General features: G+C 36.4%; 1 protein-coding gene across 2 annotated transcripts; it reads right to left on the reverse strand.

Moving 5' to 3' along the window:
* Positions 1-608: 608 nt before the first annotated feature.
* LOC125233380 (C-type mannose receptor 2-like) lies at positions 609-8861 on the reverse strand. 2 transcript variants are annotated; one of them, XM_048139372.1, is made up of 7 exons: positions 8783-8861; positions 8274-8384; positions 7386-7523; positions 5932-6126; positions 4048-4181; positions 2139-2259; positions 610-1431 (listed from the first exon to the last, which is right to left on the reverse strand). In XM_048139372.1, exons 1-7 carry the CDS (start codon positions 8856-8858, stop codon positions 1244-1246), a joined length of 963 nt encoding a protein of 320 aa, XP_047995329.1. In that variant the 5' UTR covers positions 8859-8861; the 3' UTR covers positions 610-1243. The 2 variants fall into 2 exon arrangements, with proteins under 2 accessions (XP_047995330.1, XP_047995329.1); XM_048139373.1 differs by lacking the exon at positions 8274-8384 and having other exon boundaries at positions 609-1431; positions 8783-8857.
* Between the last annotated feature and the right edge of the window lie 14138 nt (positions 8862-22999).

Here is a 22999-nt window from a genome sequence, read left to right on the forward strand (position 1 = left end):
AGAGTAAGTGTCCAGTCACAATGCTACAATCATTTTTTACGGTTCAGAAAAACACCTGTCACTTTGAAAATATGATCATACATACATACATACAATCACGCCTGTATCCCATAAAGGGGTAGGCAGAGCACACGAAACTACTAAAGCTTCAGGGCCACTCTTGGCAAATAAGGGGTTAAAAGAAAACGAAACTGTGGCGAATATGATCATATTCCTAATTTAGGAACGATTTTGTGTCGTGATCATTGGTACACAGCTTAACAACTATCCAATAGTACACAGCCCGAGAAGAGTAGCAGACCAGAGTAAGTTTCCAGTCACATTGTTACAATCGAAGCTATGAATGAATAAATTTCCATATATCCTGACAATTTTCAAGGTTCAGAAAAACACCCGTCACTGTGAAAACATGATCATATTTTAACGATATCTAATAGTACACAGCTCTAGAAGCGTAGCAGACCAAAGAAAGTGTCCGCTTGTCCAGCCACGTTGCTATATTATTTACATTGTTTTCAAGCTCGGAAAAACGCCTGTCATTTTGAAATCGTAACCATAATAATTTAGGACCCATTTCGAGTCAGAATTATTGTACACACAGTATAAAGCCTTTAGCCAGTATTTTGTATGGAACAAGGTAAAATTTTCTAACTATCGGTCGTTTTTTCCGAGCTACACACCTTGAGTAACAAAACCGTGCTGTTCGATCTTCAAAAATCTACCCCCTTTGTTTCAGATAAAATGGTCGCAGACTTTAACGAGCAAAAAAATAGTGAAATGTTATAAGGTAACCTTTATTGATAGAAAAAAATATTATAATAACTATTGTAACTTGACCTCGATAAATAAAAATACGTACAAAAAATTTGTTCAGATTCATCTACTGTAATAATTCTAATGGCCATTTGCACGTTCCAGGGTTAAACAACTACAAACTCTATGTTAAACGGGAATTAATACCGAATAAATTCTACTTTATAAACGACTAGCTTTTTCCCGCGGCTTCGCTCGCGTTAGAAAGACACAAAAAGTACCCTATGTCACTTTACATCCCTTCAACTATCTCCACTTAAAAAATCACGTCAACTCGTAGGTCCGTTTTGCCGTGAAAGACGGACAAACAAACAGACACACACACTTTTCCATTTATAATATTACTATGGATTAACCCCGAGTTAAATTGGCTAACCCTGGAACACGCAAATGCCCCTAAATTTAAAATTAATAGCCCTTTCTCCCATGCCTATTCGTCATCAACCAAGCTGTCAGGTGCTTTCTCACAGATGAAGGGAGTGGGCAGGTTGCACCACACATCGTTGAGAGTGCCAGGTCTGTGGACGGCGCCGCAGTATTGGCCTGTAGAGCCTTGCGTAGAGTTGGCTGGCTCCCCATTGGACCATTTGTCATAACCAGCTTCTTTAAGCGTTTGACCTGTAAAGAAACAGGTTACTTTAAAAAAGGAATATGTTTTAATACTTATCAATCCCCGTCCAAAATATTTGCCCTCATAAGTGTATAAAATTACTTCAATCAATATACGACCTAATCGGTATACAGGGTGTATTTTGATAGCGGGTCAGTAAGGGCAGCTATGAGATCCCGTAGTACTACGTGAAAATGGTCTAAAGTGACCATCCATCGATTTCAAATTGATGAAAAATGTCTTTTACAGATTTTGGAAAAAACATACAGGGTGCGAGAAAAAGGGCATTTTTGACAAACTTTTTTTTGACACCAATCGATCCCATTCCTATCCAGGATCAAAAGCTTGTATGGGGCTTGTATAATAGGCTTGTATGGGAAATTGTATGGGAAAAGTTTTTCACAATTTGGTGGAAATTTTTTTTTGGTCCCAAATAGAATGTTAAATACTAATTAGGTGGCGTAGCCAAAATATCAATTGTCTACGCTCAGTAGCAAACGAAACGCAATTATCACTGCTGCAATAGGGAAGACTGGAAAGAGCAAGATACAACGATTTTAGCGTTCCATTATGATAGCACAAGCATCACCTTGACTAAACCTTCAGATAGGTACCTACCTATAAAATAAATTACGTTCTACCACTTAATTAAAAAAAAATATACAGCTTTATCTAGTGTGATGGCACTAAAATCTGACAAGATATAAAGGTAGACCATGAATAGTAAGCCACAGTCCCCTCTCGTCCCAGTCGCAGTGGCCGATGTGAGAAGAATGCTTCACGAAGTTGCCCGGCATGGTGGAGTCAGGGTTCTTAGCGTACAGATCCTTGATAACCTGGAACAAAAATACAGAGCATTACAATATACAAGCATGTATTTAGTCTTATTTCAACCCACTTTTGGTACTGAAATTATAAACTGCAGGGCAATCATGGTCGCGCGATAAATGATGAACATCGGGCCGTCCCTATCGCACTTACAAATAATGCGATAGGGACGGCCTGATGTTTTGTCATTTATAGCGCGACCATAATTGCCGTCCGGCCGAAGGGCACAAACGCTCACAAAACGAAACGCTCGTAGATATTTATCTCTATCGCTCTTGCTTATTGGCGCGACAAAGCCCGACTACCTTTCGCAGCGTTTCGTTTTCGTTTCGCGTCGCAGAAATGCCATTCGGCTACGGCACCTGATATCATATCATATACGAAAGAAAAAGAAACCAAGTCTTTAGCTTACGCGGCTAACATAATTACCTCTGGATCCCTCGGGTGTATGATAATTAAAATCTCTCACGTTGTTAATGCGTTCAGCCCAGGGCGGGGTCACGTGGTCAACTTGTATGGCCAACCCCCGAGAATCCACGCTTGCAAACGCCGTTGGTCAAATTAATCTTTCGACATTTGAACATTTTCAGATCTCTGAAACGGATTACCATTATCTTGCATATTTTTTTTTGTCATATTTTACCTTCGCATAAAAACGCTTGGCAGAATCCTCTTTTCGCAGAATGACTTTTTGCATACATTTCTTGGCATACTGTCATTCTGCAGAATTATTTAAAGCAGAGTAATACAATGGCATAATGGTAAATTGTATAATAGTCGTATAATCGATTACTTAATTGTTTTGTCGAAAATTGTGTCGCATTCTATTGATTTGGCATTCTGTCATTTCGCACAATTGTCTTAGGCAGAATAATACATTGGCATAATGTTGACGCGCAGATTAATGTCACTTATGTTTTATTTATTTTTTACATTAAAAAGGGTTTTCCGGTTTACTCACTGTCAACCTAACACGCTCCTCCTCGCTTCGCTCGTCGTCGTCGTCGCACCTACACCGACTCTGTGCCATATAAGATTTCTGTGTCGTGTGAGTATTTTGTCTGGATAGGGATTCTAATCTACATTTCTGGCAACATTTCTTTTGAGTAACTATATACCTAGTGAGTGATAAACGTACGAGCAAGTACGCGTACTTAAAGGTTTCAAAGCGGTTGGATCGTCGACGACTATGCGCGGCGGTTTTTAAGTACGCGTACTTACAGTGACACACAATCGAAAAAGGTCGTCGAGCTATAAGTACGCGTCATTGTTTGTCAACCTAATAACATAACACTGTCAACCTAACACGCTCCTCCTCGCTTCGCTCGTCGTCGCACCTAAACCGACTCTGTGACATATAGGATTTTTGTGTCGTGTTAATATTTTGTCTGGATGGGATGGGGGTTCTAACCTAATGTACATTTCTGGCAACATGACAAAATAAATTCGGCGGAACGACTATTCGGTGCAAAATTACATTCAGCAACATGAGTATTATGCGACATAAAATGCTGTAAAATCAAAGTCGACGATATTAGCAGTATGCTATTACTAATTCGGTGAGATGTAATGTATGCTATATACAATTCTGCTATATTAAAATCGACAATTTTAATATTCTGCTATCCAGAATTCTGCCAAGTGAATGATATGCGATGTGACAGTTATGCTATTTGTACAATTATGCAAAAGTATCATTCGGGTAAAAATGTTTCTGCGAAAGCTGCTATGCCAAATGTATTTCGGACAATCGATATTCTGCAAGATAAAGGGAACCCCTCTGAAACAATTATTACCTGAGCTTCCAGGTCACTGTTGATGATAGCCAAGTGACCGCCTTCGCCTGAACACGCGGCGAAGGCTCGGGGCCAGGTCTGAGGCAGCCGGTGGAACTTGTAACAACTGCCGGTCCGTGCGTCGAAGGTGTATTCTAGGTTAATTCATAATTTTTTTTAAATTATAAATGGGCTTTCTCTTGGCCACAAACTAGCCAAAGGCAAAGACGTGGCCTATGATGGAGTGAGCTTGCCTAGAAGATGCCTGTTCACATTAGATTTGAAGGTTTACGAAATGTTATTTGGGGCTTTATTATTCACTGGCCAAGGTTTGTATATTATTGGGTTGGCACAAAAGTAATGACACACTCTACAAAACTTTATACATTTCCTTTCTTAAGTTAATTGTTTTCGATAATATTCTAGTATGTTGTAGAACATTCTAGGTACTTCTAATGTGAGGGTATATAAAGCCGCCTTCGTGATTGGTTTAGTTAGATTGAAATAAAATGGACGAGCGACAAGTTCGAACACTTTACATATACGAGTACTTGTTAGCCCATAGTGCGCGGGCTGCGGCTGACAATATCAACACTGCATTGGGCGCTGGAAGTACAAGCCATGCCACGGTTTCCAGATGGTATGACCGTTTTAAATCAGGAGACAGGAGCCTTGAAAGTCAGTCACGCTCAGGGCGACCACCTGATGTCGAATCCTGATGCTACTACTCGTGAATTAGCGGAAGCACTTAACTGCAGTCACCACGCTGTGGAATACCATCTGCATGAGCTTGGGTATCGAAAAGTTTTGGCTCGATGGGTACCGCACATCCTTACCGACGCCAGTCGTGCAGTCCGTGTCGCCATCTGTCAATCACTTTTGCTGCGACCCCAACGTAAAGAGTTTTTGACTGATCTGGTTACGGGAGATGATCATGGATTTATTATGAGAACGATACACGTCGTGCTTTTTGGCTGCCTCGAGAAGAAACGCCACCAACTCAACCGAAGCTGAGTCAAAAGAACCGCTTAAAAGTTTTGCTTTGTTGTTTCTGGGACTCGCAAGGCATACTGTTTCATGAACTACACAATGAAACTGTAAACGCTAACAAATATTCAACACAGCTCACCGAACTATCTTCTGCTATCAAGAAAAAACGACGAAGACGAGCCACTGTAATTTTACTACATGATAACGCTCGACCTCATGTCGCATCTACCGTTCGCCAACAGCTGCAGAACTTGGGCTGGGAGACGATACCCCACCCACCTTATTCTCCAGACCTCGCACCATCAGACTTTCATTTGTTTAGAGCCCTGAATTTTCGGGACATTTGCGGGGTAAACAATTCAATGATTTCCATGATGTACAGGTGGAGTTGAACAACTTTTACGAGGCACAGCCATCAGAGTTCTGGGCGAAAGGCATCCAAACTTTGCCGGATCGTTGGCAAGAAGTCATAGATGCTAATGGTGATTACATCATCGACTAAGCTTTTTGTATTGTAATAATAATAAAAAATATAAAACCTAAACCAAGTGTCTCATTACTTTTGTGCCAACCCAATATTTTTCTGTTCCACGGAGCCTGGAAGTGATAACTTCGTTTAGGGCAGCGGCTTGACATTTGTCACTTTCGTTTTCGTTTCGCGTCGCAGAAATGCCATTCGGCTACGGCACCTGGCCCCGTAGCCGAATGGCATTTCTCCGACGCCAAACGAAAGCGATACGCCGCTGGCTCTGTCGCGCCAATACGCAAGCGCGATAGAGATAGATATCTACTAGCGCTTCGTTTCGTGAGCGTTTCGTGAGCGATTGTGCCATTCGGCTAGCCACCCTGGTTATTACAAATTTTATAAAAAACCGTCCGACATTATTTCTACATAGGTACAAAATGACTACACACCTGTATCAAGCGTGCCGCACGCGCCCATAAACATGTTTTTAGTCTTCTTCTTAAAGCAGAGGTAAGGGTACACGTCAGTGCACTGTACGTCTGCCACTGTTCCATTCAGCAGCATGATGATGCAGGCTTCGCCGTTTTGGAAGTTGTCCGGTTCATCCGGGGCCCAGGACACGGGGATTTTTGATAGCGGGACACCTATATATACGTTCGAGGATTGATAAAACTTAATACCTAATTAGTATACAAGGTGCTCGCGAGGATATATGGGTTAACTTTAACGGCATATTCTTGGTCACATTTTAAGACTAAAATGTCATATAAACTTTTCTAGATTTCGTCTAGTTTCAGAGTTATTGCCAATTTAAAAAAAACATAAATTTCCGTATTGTTACTCAGTAGGAAAGGTTTCTTAACGGCGCTGATGCGCAATTGTGGAGCATAGTCTCACAGTAGTCATTGATAGATGTCAAAATGTGACAAGAAAAACTTCCAAATAATTTGGTTTTTAGAAAAATAAATGAAGGAACTCATTTTAATTGCCAACTTTATGGATAAAAAAAAATTTTTATGTGAAAATACGTCCAAAAAAGTAAAAAAAAAAAAAAAAAAATTTTTGGCGAAAAATTTTAAAATTCATATAACATTTTTTCTTTCTTTTTGCCTCAGAAACGCGTGGTTCAAGTTATGCGGGTTCGCTCGCGAGGAACCCGCATAACTTGTATAGAGTAAATTGCCAGTAACTATCCAGAAGGTGGCCACCCTCTAGTATAGGTATTCAAAATGAATTAATTCTCTACAGAGTGCATTTGTGTCGCTTAACTTCAAACTTAGGTAAATCCATTCTGCTATTAGGTTGATTATCTTTCAGATTATATTATATTTTTTTATATAGTAATATTCAACCTTAAAGCAAAATGTTACCCAAGTTTGAAATTAAGCGACACAAGTACAGGCAGCTGCAGAGAAAAGTAAATTGTATGCAAGGGGGTCTACTTTTCTCTGCAACTGACTGTATGAGTACAATAAAATTTAGCCAGTTTTTTTTTATATCACATGGTGACAAACAAGAAAATGTAACACTTTAAGTTCTCGCATTTTGTACACATTTTTTAAAGACTTACACGGGACGAACACGATAAAATAACATTACCTTTTATTCAACATTTCGGCCTAGTTGCACTATCCGTGGTAAGACGTCCCAGCGAAATGTCAATGAAGATGTAAACAACACCAAACCCGCGTTTATCGTGTTCGACCCGTGTGTGTTTTAAAAAAATGCAAACAAGCAAATGGTCCGACTGATGGTAAGCAGTCACTGCAGCCGGCCATTGAAATGGTTTACATGATGAAATAACAATAATAACATACTGTGACTACAGAGAGAGACAATCGAAATTATACAATGTGTCTTATTTAATATTGGAACGTGGTGGGACGAAATGAATTGACGGTACCTTCAATGGAATAATAGTCCCCTTTAGAAAATGTGGCGTGAATCCCAGTATATACGCCACAGGATTTGGTATGCTGAGCTACTAGAGACTTCATAGTGGAAAGCAGATTTCCATTTTCAGGGGATGCAAGGACAGCACCTAAAATTAAGATTGATTAATAGTTATTTCTTTTACATCGAGGCAAAGTTGCTGTTTAACCACTCGTGATATTATTAAATAAATAAATAAAATAATCTTTATTGCTACATCTTAATACTAAGTATACACAACATTACATTATACAGTTTAAAGGTAAGAATAACAAACAAAGTAGGATAACAAACAAAACAAACTTAAACTTATTAACTTAACCTAAGAACTATCGTTAACCTATTATAATGTATGATGAGGCAAAGGGTCCCAGTCTCAGCGTGTGCAGCGCCAACGGCTCTGCGCTGGTTTTCAGACTGGTCCCGGACGGAGTGGGGACGGTCGTTGCTAGCGTGTGTAAAGTAGGGTTTTCTGTGCTTTTTAGGGTACGTGGGGTTTGTACGTGTAGTGTATGTGGTGTAAGGTGTGAGTAATAATAGGAAAAAGGTACTAATGAATAAATGAATAGGCAAATAAGTAAATAAATAAAGAATGGAGTTTACAAATTACTTTGGATATTTAAGAAATGTGTTCGAACTAATTGCTTGTATTTGAAAAATGGTAACGGTTCTTATTGAAGTAGGAAAAAGGAAAGAATGGCCGAAGAAAGCAGAATCGGACAAATTAGGAACTTGACGAAAAACGAACGAGACGATCCAGGACTATACTACTCGTAGGAGTGACGTGCAAAGGAAAGATCTATTTGAAGGTTTTGCATTTGTTACAATACGAAAGGTTTTATCAGGACAAGACACTTACCTTCTCTGAAACATCTATACCAGGCATCGTTCCATGTAGCCGGAACCTCGTGCATCTTAAACCAACCTCCTGCTTGGTCGTAAAACTCATAGTCATTGCGAAACTTCCCATCTACAATTATCAATAATTAATCAATATATTAAAAGAGAAGCATTGAAAATTTCACGAGAAAAACGAACGCAAATGGCGCGGCATTCGACTTTAGATGTGGATTTCAAAACAAAAGATATTTACTTAAATAAAATCAATGACTCGAGCGCTTCAGACAATTTGGTAGTAAACGACTTCAAACGTATCAGTTGCTAACGGGATAATATTTTATTTTATTCTAATTAGTGAAAGACTTCCTTTTTTTGAATTGTTTTTCTATTTTCTTTATCTTTCTATACCTTGGTGTACAACGTAAAAATTTCTGTATTTATCAGAAACTAAATACGTCTGCTGTCTGCTCACAGTGCTCAGTCTCTTCTATCAAGTTATTTAAGCAAAATAATACTGTCTATACTCACCGACTCCATAGAATAATAATACAAACACACAAAAACTATTAAAAAAATATATCGTCATTTTTGCAGTTAAAATCATCAAAAGCCACTACAACCAATAAATGATCTGTAATTGAATAGAGCAAACATTATAGGTTAATATTTTAGCTTATCAGAGGTTTCCGGGTAATGCGGTATACCTATATTTTACCACATTACTGATTATAATAATTTATCATACGTTAATAGTACTATTGGCATAAATTCTTTATTTCTTTACTTATAAATTCCTTGAAATTAACACTAACAGACAGGCTATACATGTAATAGGTGTAATAGGAGGGTAGTTTTAGAGACTCATACAATAGGGTACAAACTTATGGTCTTATGATTGATTAATAATCAGTATAATTCGGTCAAACTGTGTTTTTTTTTTTTTTAAATTAATCCAAATAAAAATAAATGCGGTTTGATACCTTAGCGTAAAGTGCTTTGCGCACACTGACGTCCCCTCCCCCCACCTGGCGCAACCCCCCTTTTTTACCCTAAAATATGTCCCAAAATTCAGTTTTTTTTAATTTTTGGGGAAAGTATACATTTTAGAAAAAAGTTGTTAATAAAAGAAATTATGCTCATGAAATTCCCAAGAAGATAGGTCATATAATATTTTTTGATATCATGCACTATTTTCATGTTACCTACATTATAGTAAAGGCAAAGTCCTGAGTGACTGACTGACTTAAATCAAGGTAAAGCCCAAACCGCTGATGCTAAAAAATCCAAATTTGACATTTAGGTTACTTATAAGGTCTAAGAACCCGCTAAGGAAGGAATTTTCAAAATTGATCCCCTAAGGGGGTGAAATGGGTGTCCAAAATTCGTATGAAGATCTACCTTTATTTTGAGAATGTGAGCTTGAAACTTCGTATAAATACTATAAAGGTAAAATTAAAATGGAAAGAAACTAATTTCAGCGTTTTTGGATTTTTATCCTTACCCTAAGGTACCATACTGCATTAAAATTTTGCTGGATTTTTTTTTTTTTCCCATACATTCGAACACAACTTGACCGAATCAAGTAGCTAATGGAACTTGGAGTCGTATTAGCTTCCAGGTATCAGCTGCTAATCGAAAGGAATTGCAATTCCGTGATGTAAAACATGTCCAGATTGCTGTCACTGGCCAGTACCTATTTCATTTAGAAGAGTTAATGCATGGTGTATCGGAGAGTGTGATAGAGCATGAGTTCGTGCTGTCGGGATAGCGCATGTGGGAAAATAAACTCCGACAAGCTAGGTAACAACGAAGCAGTGTAATTTTATTACGCAATGTAGGCGTCAAGGATACCTAGTTGTGACATACAAATTTTGATGTCCCATAATGTTACTGAAAAGGTATATTGTCCCATTAGACTCGGCTTGCCACAGTATGTTTCACAATACAGATCCAGCCGTACAAGGTCTACATCAAAATAAGGTGAGGTAAGACAATCTTTGGGGCCAGTCTGACGCTTGTAGGGAATCCTCATTTACAGGCGCGAACTCGCATGCGATTTCAGCTAGATTGCAGATGAAGTAGGTACCTACATAGCAGTGGCGGAGCGTCGATACAACTCGATTCCCAACGGGTTCCCTAAAATTCTCTAGTATCTGTAGAAGTCCATATAAAACAGATTCCAAAAACCCCTCCGGCTTTACCAATGAAAATTTTCACGCCCCGCCACTGCTACATAGGTACATTCAATCAAATACTGCAATGTAATAGAAATCGCATAGGATGTAATGTCCTGGGTAAAATATACTTTTTTATGCGATAGGAGGCAAACCAGCAGATATAAGACTTTAAGTTCTCGCGCTTTGTACACATATTTAAGGTCATATACAGATCGAACGCGATTAATTAACATTAATTTACCTTTTTTCCCAACGTTTCGGCCAGGTTGCACTTTCCGTGGTCGCGGAAGACTGACGTCCCAGCAGAGTGTCACCGGGAGATGTAAACACCACAACTACCCGATATTAATTGCAACCTAGCCGAAAAGTTGGGAAAAAAGGTAAAATAATGTTAATTAATCGCGTTCGCCCTGTATTTGACTTTAAACCAGCAGATGTTTTTAACTCTAGCTGGAATCTTCCGATTTTAAAACTTTTCCAATAAGCAGCTTATAGCTTCAACAACAACCTAGCTAGCGGAAAATTTCGTTTCCAGACAGGTTTTATTTCGAAGAATTTGAATAAAACAAAAATAAAACTCAAACGAAAAACATGTTTGGTTTATTTATTTAATTTTGCGGAGTACAATATTTACCGAGCACGCACTTTTTCTTGTTCTTATCATAGTATGTGCCTTCTATGCAGCCACACTTGTTCGGATTGCAGGCGATCTTCGGGCAAGGGTCTCTCCTGTTGGTTAAGTAGTTCACGCAGAATCGGTTGCAGTTGACGTTACAGCCTCTGGGAGGCTTGGCTGCGTTTGGATCATTGCAAGAGATTTCTGGAAACAGAGATAACCATGTACGATGTTCAATTATACACCGTGTTTTTTTTTTGCCGTTAAATTCGACACGCAGTTATCATCAGGAACTACTCTGTATATCGCTATTTATTAAATTTGAAAAAAAATTGTTTTCGTTTCCATACATAATAAATGAATTAATTAGTGTGTGAGGACTTTAATCATAACATTAAAGTCAGTGTCAAGTGTCTCACGGCACATGTCAGAACAAATAACAATAAGAAAGTGGTAAGGGATGCCACACACTTGCTCTGTAATTAATTTTTTTTTTTTAATAATTAGATAACCGTTAGAGTTAGGACGCCAGTTTTTAAGAGAAATTAATTGCATTTGACCTAAGGAACCTTCCCGTAAAGTTAACGGAATTCAATAAAAACACGGTGTATCTGGTATATACCGGGTGTCCCGTAAACGAACGCCAAAATTAAAAGGGGTGATAGGACATCTCATTAGCTATCGCATTCAGCGATTTCGACTTGATGAAAATATGGTTTTCGAGTTGTCACTTTTTTGCTTTATTTCTTTAAGTTTTTTTAACCACGAGTTTTGTGTCCAATATCTCAAAAACCATGACATTTACATAGCCAAGTTCGCTGAATGTGATAGCTCAGCAATTCCCGTTAAGTTTGTACATTTGGATCACGTCTCCGATTTGAATAAAAATTGGTAGGCTGATAGAGTCCATGATGCTGAGCATGATCCACTAGGTTTCCCAAAATGTCCTAGGTTGATTGTACGAGTATGAAATTTTCCTTTTTTGTTACCGAAAATGTATAGAAATCTGGTAACAAAAAAGGAAGGTTTCATACAAACTACATAGGACATTTTGGGAAACCTAGTGGATCTTGCTTAGCATCATGGACTCTATCAGCCTACCAATTTTCATCAAAATCGGAGACGTGATCCAAATGTACAAACTTAACGGGAATTACTTAGCTAATGAGATGTCCTATCACCCCCTTTATTTTTTTTATAAATGGGCTTACTCTTGACCACAGACTAGCCAAAGGCAAAGACGTGGCCTACGATGGAGTGAGCTCGCCCAGAAGATGCCTGTTCACTCTTGATTTGAAGATTTTGGCGTTGCTTTACAGGACACCCTGTAGATACAATAGTTGTAATTTTCTAAAATATTGGTATCGTGTTCTGCATTGGAAAAGTTTGAAAAAAAAACACTCTATAGGTCTTTGTAAGGGGGATTGATCCTGATTTATTTCTGAAATCTGAAAAATCTGAGAAAAATATTGTTTTTGCGGATCCCCACTATCTTTTGTTACACATTGTACTGTTGTAGAGGTAGTTTGTTTATTATAGGTTTTATTATAGGTTAATATTTATATTCAATGTATTGTCAGAAATGTGTTACCGAATAAATAAAACCATTGTACCTATATTATTACTGTTACGGAAAAGAATTATAACTTTTACAAACTACACTGGGCCGTCGACTTAGACAAAAAGGAGAGGACCCCCGCTCCGAGTCGTTCCTGGTGCAAAAGCTTTCCATTGTCATCCAACGCGGGAATGCAGTGAGCGTTATGGGCACTTTTGCATCAGGAACGGCTGGGAGCGGTCTTTTAGTTTAAATTGTTTATATTTTTAAGTTGTTTGTTTTTAATATTAGTTTGTACGTCGTTTATTTTTAGTGTAATTTTAGTTTAGTTTTTATTTTGTAATATTATGCTGTAAATAGTAATTTATTTTATTATACTAATATAGGTAATATGTTTTTATAATTATTTACTTTACAACTCATTATTGATTTAGGAAATATATTTACAATTTGCCTAATCCCACCTTCCCGAATAAAGGTTGAGGGAGGCGATGGCTGAGATACGCGTCATACTCGTGAACGGGTGCCGTCTGTGAAGACCGGTCTGTTTAAGCTTACTGGGGCTGTTATAACTTAGTAACCTATCGTCCCATTAATGCAAATACCGACTAAGTGACTTTTTGACGAAATCGAGTTTTTAGCGCCTATAGAATAAGGTTTTCAAGGACTACAATATGTTAAAACCCATGTATTGATACGAAGCTGCATTCAAAAGATAGCTTTCGCATAAAGTTACTTAATGGTCAATTTGTTGCATTATAAACTGCCAAAATGTGATATGAATATTTAATATAAACTTTTATGCTTTATCCGCCAAGTAGAACCTTTTAATGGTGTATAGTGTTTTTTTGCATTTAAACATTTTGTTAAAGTAGCCATCTTATGTTCTACAAAAAAGTTTAATGTGTACATATTTCATTTTTGCAAATGAAATTATGAACAAAATTCTTTATTTTAAGCCAGGCTAAATACACCAAATGTCTTTAAGATGTTTTTCCAGAAGATGTTTGTTTACAAACATCAGCAATGTCATTCTACCAAAAAGTTGTATAGGGACTATAATTGGTTTGTGATGTGATGTGATGAATGAAAGGATAACGGTCTATTACTGCAAATACCGACTATGTGTAAATAGGCGATTTTGAGATAATGCGGTTTGAAAGTTTGAAGGCACGTTTTATATGAAAACATGAAGAAATGTACGTTATGTGTATGGCATTTTAAAACCTATATTTTTTTGTTTACTACTTTGTCGTATATATGTTCAGAATGTATTTAGTTGACGAATAAATACGATTTAATAAAACAGTCGAATACCTACTTAGTTGGTTTTTCCTGTAGAAATAAATGTTTGCATATTTCTCTTCTTTATAGATATAACCCATTGTTTGTCTTAAATTAAGCTTCGTTTTTCATATGATGTTCTCGTGATTAGCAAAAAGTGCGTTGAGAACCTCCTCCTTTTTTTGAAATCGGTTAAAAATACAATAACCCAAAGGGTTTAGGCTGAAGGAATCGAATTTAGTGTAATTTTATGTTTCATAACTTCGATGACCGTTACTAATTACAGTGTTACATTTAAATCAAATCTTTTTGCCATTTCACCGACTGGTAAAGGCTCTCTTAGTTCTTCGAAAACGGACGAGAGAGTTGCATTTTATCCACAAAATCTTGTGGATTGCATTAGTGCAAAGTTATTTCATACTAATTTTAATTTGGTAACCTAAGCTGGTTGGCAAATAACCTTAAATTAACCTTTGAATTACGATAAATAATACAAATCGGTTCAGACGTCTGTGAGTAATCGCATAACATGTATCGTTGTTTTAGCAACTCGAAGTGGAATTGGCCTACGAAACTAAATTCACTGCGCCAAAGTCACTGTATTGTAGACGTAGGTAGACGATATTCTTATTAATAAAATAGTGATAAAGTTATTAAACGTCATCTTCATCGCTGCTGATTCCCATAAAGCGACATCTAGCATCTATTTTTAACGCCTTACCAGTTGATGAGGGTAATAGATATAAGCTTAAGTTACAAAATTGGTTGATAGAAAATGTTTTCTACAACCTAAATGAGTTTTTTCTGAAATATCCCGGGTAATAATTATAAGTTAGCCAGTAAGCTAATATAGTCAGTAGTTTTTAAGAATATTGTACACTCAAAATGGGCAACTGTTGATACTGTATTTCCTGTATATCATACCATCTTATGTACACAGTTAACAATGAATAAACTTTACTTTACTTTACTTACTAGCATACCTACGGTACGAGTAGACTTCAGATGTCACAACTGTGTACCACTTCACCAACTGCAGTATGAAGTGATTGAAACCACTCATGGTACTCTTTAGGTATGAAATCTCTGTCACAAAGGCTGCATAAAGCCTTGAGGACACTTAGGTGGAGTCGAGCCGCGTCGAATCGAGCCCTGCATACATTTACAATGAACGATGAATCCGATTCGACGCGTCGCTAATGGACGTAGTTTCATAAGAAATGCAGAAGGCGAATTAATGAGATTCGACTCGGCGAGCTTAAGTTCATGTCGAGATCTGGACCAGGCTTCAAGTTCATGTCGAGATCTGCCAAACGATGTAGCACAAGGCATAGAGAAATTAACGCCACAAATTGAACTCCAGTTCAGTAGAACCACCTCTAACCTCTTAACGTATCATACCATATTTCTATCTCGGTCTAAATCTCGATAAACAACTAGCTATCTCTGCGTTCAAGAAACTGGACTTACGCAGACTTTTTGACAAAGGTATCATAACTAAATAGTACCATGAGTGCTTTTAATCACTTAATACCTAGTTAGTCTAGCATTGTCAGCCGTGTTACGGATGTGTTTGTATCGAATTCCACCAGCGATGAAGATGTTGTTTAATAACTTTTTATCACTCTTGCGCAGTAAGTGTGCAATCGCACGCAGGTGTATCAGGAGTAAAAGAAAAAACTTTTTCCCAAGGGAGTGTTTAAATTTGTATTTTGGACTACCATAAATACTTTTTTCTTTTTATTGCAAGTGTGATGAAAAACACTGCGTGTAACTAGGGGCGTAAGTATATTGCAAACATGATTGGTTTAAATCGCCCCAGAAACCTATGTAATTACCGTTACACATTACTTTTTCTTACTTATTACCTCATCTACGCCTACATTTTAGTGACTTTGGCGTGAATGATTACTACAAAACTTGAAATAAACTATTACTTCAGGTTATTGAGCGTACAAAAACTATTTACCTATATTAAATGTAACAGTGTAGATAGTGAAATTTCGAACATAAATTATGGCGGACTTCGGATTGCTGAGACAGTGAACTAGTATGTAGTAAGTACCTATGCATATTATGCTATTACCCAAAAACGCATTAACCGATTTGTAAAATTCTTTTTGTGATTTTAAGAGAATACTATTGCGTTACTTCTTGTTAAATTTTACTGAAATCGGTTAAAGTATTTTGTGAAAAATCTTCTAAAACCGGTTGAAGAGGATATTTTTCAAAAAAATTTTTTTGAGAATAACCCTTCAAACCCTCAAATAAAGTATTATTAATGGTTAGTAATGTTAAAAAACTTTTTATTAAAAATGTTCCACTTTAATTAACAATGATAAGTGAAGTTTTGTAACATAAAATTAGAGCAGCTAAATTTCCTGCAACTAAAACCGCCTATGTCATTGAGAAAATTTAATATATTTTGAAATAAGTTCAAAACTTTTGTATATTTTATCTTTTTTTGCAAATCATAAGTAAAGTGTATGAAAAGCAAAGCTTAATCAAAGGGAAACAATGCTCTATATGTATTAATAAGAGAAATATACAAATTTTTATTTCTACAGGAAAAACCAACTAAGTTTGCTACTATTTTTTTTAAATCGTAGTTTTATCGGAAATTAAATACAGCCTGGACATTTTTTACGATTAAGTATTAAACAAGACAATACTGGCTGTAGAATGCTGTATACAAATAGTAATTTTTTTCATGTTTTCATATGAAATCGTACCTTCAAACATTAAAATCGCATTATCTCAAAATCACTTTTTTGCACATAGTCGGTATTTGCAGTAAGGGGACGATATAAGTAGTTTTTTTATATTTAAAATGTGTTTTTAGGGTTTCGTAGTCAACTAGGAACCCTTATAGTTTCGCCATGTCTGTCTGTCTGTCCCTCCGTCCGTCCGTCCGTCCGCGGATAATCTCAGTGACCGTTAGAACTAGAGAGCTGAAATTTGGTACCAATATGTATATCAGTCACGCCGACAAAGTGCAAAAATAAAAAGTGGAAAAAATGTCTTATTAGGGTACCCCCCCTACACGTAAAGTAGGGAGTGATTTTTTTTTTATTTCAACCCTAACGTATGATTTATTGTTGGATAGGTATTTAAAAATGAATTACTGAAATCGTTTTTTGATAATATTAATATTTTCGGGAATAATCGCTCCTAAAGGAAAAAAAAGTGTCCCCCCCCCCTCTAACTTTTTAACAATATATTTAAAAAATATTTAAAAATCACAAAAGTAGAACTTTATAAACTTTCTAGGAAAACTGTTTTGAACTTGATAGGTTCTGTAGTTTTTGAAAAATATGGAAAACTACGGAAGAGCCAAGCGGCTATTTACCAACGCGGCTTTAAAAACCGGCCGAGAGCGTGTCGGGCCACGCTCAGTATAGGCACTGAGCGTGACCCGATACGCTCTCGGCCGGTTTTTAAATATTATGTTGTTTTAATTGCATGGAGCACACGAAGGTCCACATCTAAAGACTGTATCGTTAAGTATGAGGACAACTTTGAGTAGCCGTATTTATTTGCTATTATATTTTTTTCTTAAAACAAGACATAGGCTTAATAAGGCACATAATAAGGTTCACATTTTGTCCTAGAAACTCGACGTAAAGCAAGTGGTTTAGACAGTATTGACTTAATCCTCCCGAGTAACAATTACGATTCCGGACAAATGCTACTAGAAAATTCACAAAGTGCGTAAAAAACGATACGATTGCGAAAAAAAATTGTACTGTGTGAACCTTAACGACATATGATCCACAAAGCAGAATATCTGGACATAGTCTAGCCATAGTTATTTTAAGGAAATAAAGTTCAGGATCTGTGTATGGCGGCCATTTAGAGAATGTGGCATGGTGCTTCCTCTAATTCCGACTTTGATGTCGAATTTAACTATCATACACTGTTTATATCGATTTGGTTTAGGCACTGTTCAAACACCGTGAATGTCAATTAGACTTTGGCCTATGGCTAATTTTTTTATCTGTTTCTTTCATCCTGCTTGCATCAAAAATTTACGACAATCCGGAACGTTGCTCAAAATTGCGTTTTTTTTAATTATATAAATTCACCGCATTTATTCTGCAAGTACCCAATTGAAAAACCATGAAGAGGACTCTTAAAAAATATATTTTGGCAGCATATTAACCTTTGTTTGTTGAAATCGTGCAAACAGTCATTGAAATATTCTCAAATTAAGCCAGATAGGGGTTGTCCGAAATTTATTTGCTAGACCTTAATGAAAGTACCATAAAGTCTCTAAAATAAAATAAAAATTAGACCTTCTTATATCAAATAGTGCTTACCAATACCTTCAGATCATACTCTCGGAACATAATAATATAAAATTATGCACATGTCAACATTTAGACGAGGTTTGTTTTGTCCTTATACTTATCGATACAGTCCTTATGTATTAGTTTTTTGTAAGGAAATACAACTCTACGCTACGCCTACCTGCTTTAGTTGACTGTTGACACACTGAGACAGTGGATGCGCCAGAGTATAAAAGAGTGATTACCATCTCTTGTCAAAGATCTTGTTGAGACGAATCAAACGAACCCAAACACGAAGTGGTTTCAAGACCTGGTCGTGGAATGCTCTTGACTACCTTCCAGCTTCATCATCAGATCCTGGGTACCATCTCTTGTCAAAGATCTTGTTGAGACGAATCAAACGAGCCCAAACACAGAAGAGTTTCAAGACCTGGTTGTTGAATACTCTTGACTACCTTCCGGCTTCACCATCAGATCCTGGGTACCATCTCTTGTCAAAGATCTTGTTGAGACGAACCAAACGAGTCCAAACACAGAAGAGTTTCAAGACCTGGTTGTTGAATACTCTTGACTACCTTCCGGCTTCACCATCAGATCCTGGGTACCATCTCTTGTCAAAGATCTTGTTGAGACGAACCAAACGAGCCCAAACACGGAGTGGTTTCAAGACCTGGTTGATGAATTCTCTTGACTACCTTCCAGCTTCATCATCAGATCCTGGGTACCATCTCTTGTCAAAGATCTTGTTGAGACGAACCAAACGAGCCCAAACACGAAATGGTTTCAAGACCTGGTTGATGAGAACTCATGACTACCTTCCGGCTTCATCATCAGATCCTGGGTACCATCACCTCTTGTCAAAGATCTTGTTGAGGCGAATCAAACGAGCCCAAACACGAAATGGTTTCAAGACCTGGTTGATGAGAACTCATGACTACCATCTGACTTCATTCATCAGATCCTGAGTACCATCTATTGTAAAAGATTTTGTTGAGACGAGTCAGTAACCTAAAATGATATTCAATAATAAATAATACTTACTTAAAATTATTAGTCAAAGTTAATTAGTTAGTTACCAAAGTCGTCAACCCAAGGATCAAAGTTTTCGGTCGCAGTATACATGCAATAGTACAGCCAAACACGCACACAAGTGCGGTTTTGGACACGGCGGGTGCCGCACACAATGACAAAATAACTTCGCGATCGTCGAGCCGCGTGCGGAGCGGACTAACATACGTCCTGCCTCTACAAGCTCTGCCGCGGTACTGACATCGCAAGCGCGCGTAACCGGTAATAAGGAGGCATTTTTAAAAAATCGTCAAAAATATTAAATTACAATTAATAGAAAACTTTTGCATAAAATCTGTTTGAGTAAGCATTGCAGATTATTTTTATATTAAAACTACTTCAAAAACACGTAAGTTTTCGAAGAAATTGACACTTATTCTGAGGTGATTTCTGAAACAAATTGGATTCATCATATCCTCATTTACTCTATTCTAAAGCCTTATAACAAAGAAGTAGTCTCAGAAGATTGTAGTACAGGATATACATAATACAAATTTACCACTTGAAGCATTCAAAACTATCCAAATTTTACAAATTAGACGGACTAAGTCAGCACTTTTCGCGGGTTTTCCTAAACATGCACCAGAAAAAAAATCATAATTAATTAAGTGAGTTAGTTTTTAAAAATCCAGTCTCACAACATGTAAGTTAAGAAGATGTCCTAATCGAATCCTGAACTTAATAAGTCTTTTAGATGACGGAAAGTGTAGCATTTTGCCGACTAAAACTATCAATTTTACATTATTACGACGTTTTCGTTGAATGCCCTCTTAAAATTTAGTGTAGTTCTTGGTTGTAATTCGACATTTAGAGACCTTCTACATCTCTAATTAATTGTATAGAGTTAACTTTAGTTAGAACTTAGAATTAGTATATAATAGTATCAATTGTAATTTCAACTCAATTTTAAATATTTTTTTAAATACCTATGTACATGTGACGTGTAAAAGTGCCCCTGTGGCCTATTTGCTGAATAAATTATTTTGATTTTGATTTTTTGATTTTGAATCTATACGATGACTATTCAGATTAAAGAAATTGTTTTTTTCTTTAAGTAAGGTACTCCTTGAGTGTACCTTACTTTAATTGTTGAGCCATTTAGGTGTCACAATAATTTAACTTTCAGTTTTAAGAAATGGGCCTCGGGACATTCAACTTGATTTCAACTAATCGAAATAACTTACATTTTTAACTAGAATGCCATATCCACTTTTCAGTATTATTCGTCTCATGGTCACCTTACGCTTTATTAATACCAAACCAGTAATAGTTATTTGTTTTACAAGGGGTTTCAGTGTACATTTATGAGGTGTGTAAATTTATAAGAAAAAACCCACAATTGTATAGGTCAATTATAGACCAGACCCGCCGTTATGAATCTAGGTTTAAAAATAACCTAGTTCCTGTTTCAGGGTCAACAATGAAATTACATAGTGACAGTCCACACTCCATGTCTATCAAGATATATAACAAATTAAGCAATAAATTAAAAGAAGAGAAAAACACCAATACTTTCTTAAATAAACTAAAAAATCAACTTATAGGGAAATGTTATTATAATTTACAAGATTTTTTGCTAGACAAAGAAATTTAAAATTTAAATTAATGATTTGTATATACACCGTGTTTCACTTAACACTAAAAACCTGAAAACAGTTTGTTCAGAATCGAGAGTAGAATCGATTGAGCTATATCTTGATGGGGGTAATATTTTTATTTAATTTAGTATTATTAATTATTTTTTACGTGCCCATTCTATTGTACTCGTAATACAACATTGTGTATATCGCATTGCTAAGAGGTTGTTTACCTTTTTTCAGTATTTAGGGGTATTAATACTGGCCGGTTACTTGGACTATTATTTTTTCCGCTACTAGTTTGACGTTGTTTGTCAGTTTAATTTTAATGTTTATCATAAGTCATAACAAATTGAATTCGTACCTAATTACAACCTTGTCATTTTGAATATTGAGTTTATTTGCTTACTGCGATTACCTGTCCAATTTGAAGTTTACTGTGACAAAGCTTTAAAGTGTTTTACAGTGACATCTTAGCTGTCTATTGGTAAACCTTATGTCGTTGCAGTAACGTACACAAATAAATAGTGTTATGGTTTATGATGGTAGTTAGCAATTACTTTATTGAGTGTAGAGCTAAAAGTCAAGTAGAGCTGAACAGAAAATTAAAAATTCAATTTAAAAAAAAGTAACGATCAGATTAAAAGATGAATACTCTAGATGAGTTTAAAAAAATAAAAATCAGTTGGGGTGTCTGAGGTTTTGAGTGATACCGGAAACACCGTGTATAATATGTCAAATATTTAGGTAACTTATAATTTACTGTGATTAAGCTTTGTATATATTGTTTTTATTGTTAACTAGTATGTATTTTCATTAGGATAGATTAGTATTTAAGTTCTAGATCATAAGTTTACCTGCTATGCCCTAACAGGGTGTCATATAACGTGTACCTACCCACTATTGTATACTTATGTGAAAGCATGAATAAATGAATATGAATATGAATATGAAGGGGGCAAAGTTGTTGTTAAACCGCACGTGCCAATGCCAATATTGATACCCGAGCAAGCGAAAGATTACAATATTGTGGAATCCTGAGCGTTGCGAGGGTATCAAGGCACGAAGGTTAGACAAACTTTGCCACCAGTGAAACACAAAATTTTTCACCACACCAACACTATGAAAATATGAACTGTAAAACATCAAAATAAATACTGTGGCTCTAGTGTAAAAGGGTACTAGTCTCGCGGAGCGCAGGTCAAAAATGGCATGACTCATATATGGGACATACACCCTTTTTCACCTGCGCTGCGCGAGACTTGTACCCTTTTTCACTAGAGCCTCAGAATTTATAAAATTCCTCAATTTATTTAACGTTTATGATTCAAAATCATCATTTATACGTGAATTCCAACACCCAGCTTTAGACATCAAGTTAAAATTTGTATAAAATTACTTTACACTCTTGTGGATAAAATGCAAATTTGCTATCTGTTTTCGAATAGCAAAGAAAGCTAAAGGCTCAGTTGGTGTGGTAAAAATACATTGTCTCATTAATCTCATTATTTATTATGTTAATATTCTTACCAACTGACGCCACCGCCACAACAACAGCAGCACAAAGTACCAAAACAAGTTTACACATCGCAGCGATTAAATGTAATGCTTCAACGAGTACCTTACCAGACACTTATATTTTATGTCTGGAAATAAATACTAGTTATATGATAATTGATAAAGAATAAGGGTTCTTTTTGTAATATTTTGGTACGGAACTCTAATAAACGTAAATTAGTAGGTAGTAAACTTGTGAAACTTCAATTAAGTGGTAGTATACACATACAGTCTGGCAAAAATTAGTAGAAATTAGAAAGTGGCAACATCGTCTTGATGTCTCGATTGTTCTCACATATGGGCATGAAAGAGAAGACACGACGATGTTGCCACTTTTTAAGTTCTACGCTTTTTTTCCAAGCTGTACGTATATTCCTTAACCAAACGAATGAAGTTTATTTCTATTTTCAACACTACGAGTACTTATTACTATTAACACTTATCAGGTATGACTGAAATAAATGATTATTCAATATTTTATATTAGTGTCCCACTGCTGGGCAAAGGCCTTTTTTCCACACACTAAAAAAAATAAAGAAAACAATAATATTAATTTTTTACCGCGCCAACCGGTAAAAACGGTAAAAAGTCTTACCTATTTTTTTAGAGTTGATGTTTA

Source organism: Leguminivora glycinivorella, chromosome 14, assembly GCF_023078275.1.
Source record: "Leguminivora glycinivorella isolate SPB_JAAS2020 chromosome 14, LegGlyc_1.1, whole genome shotgun sequence".
Classification (NCBI taxonomy): Eukaryota; Metazoa; Arthropoda; class Insecta; order Lepidoptera; family Tortricidae; genus Leguminivora; species Leguminivora glycinivorella.

Bases quoted from the DNA above. Each gene is read 5' to 3' on its own strand.
- LOC125233380 (XM_048139372.1), bottom strand. From the start codon at position 8,858: ATGATTTTAACTGCAAAAATGACGATATATTTTTTTAATAGTTTTTGT. The intron at 2,260-4,047 runs GTAATAATTGTT...TTTTTGTTCCAG, and splicing joins ACAGTGACCTGGAAGCTCAG to GTTATCAAGGATCTGTACGC. The intron at 1,432-2,138 runs GTCTACCTTTAT...GTTTCTTTACAG, and splicing joins ACTGTGGCTTACTATTCATG to GTCAAACGCTTAAAGAAGCT.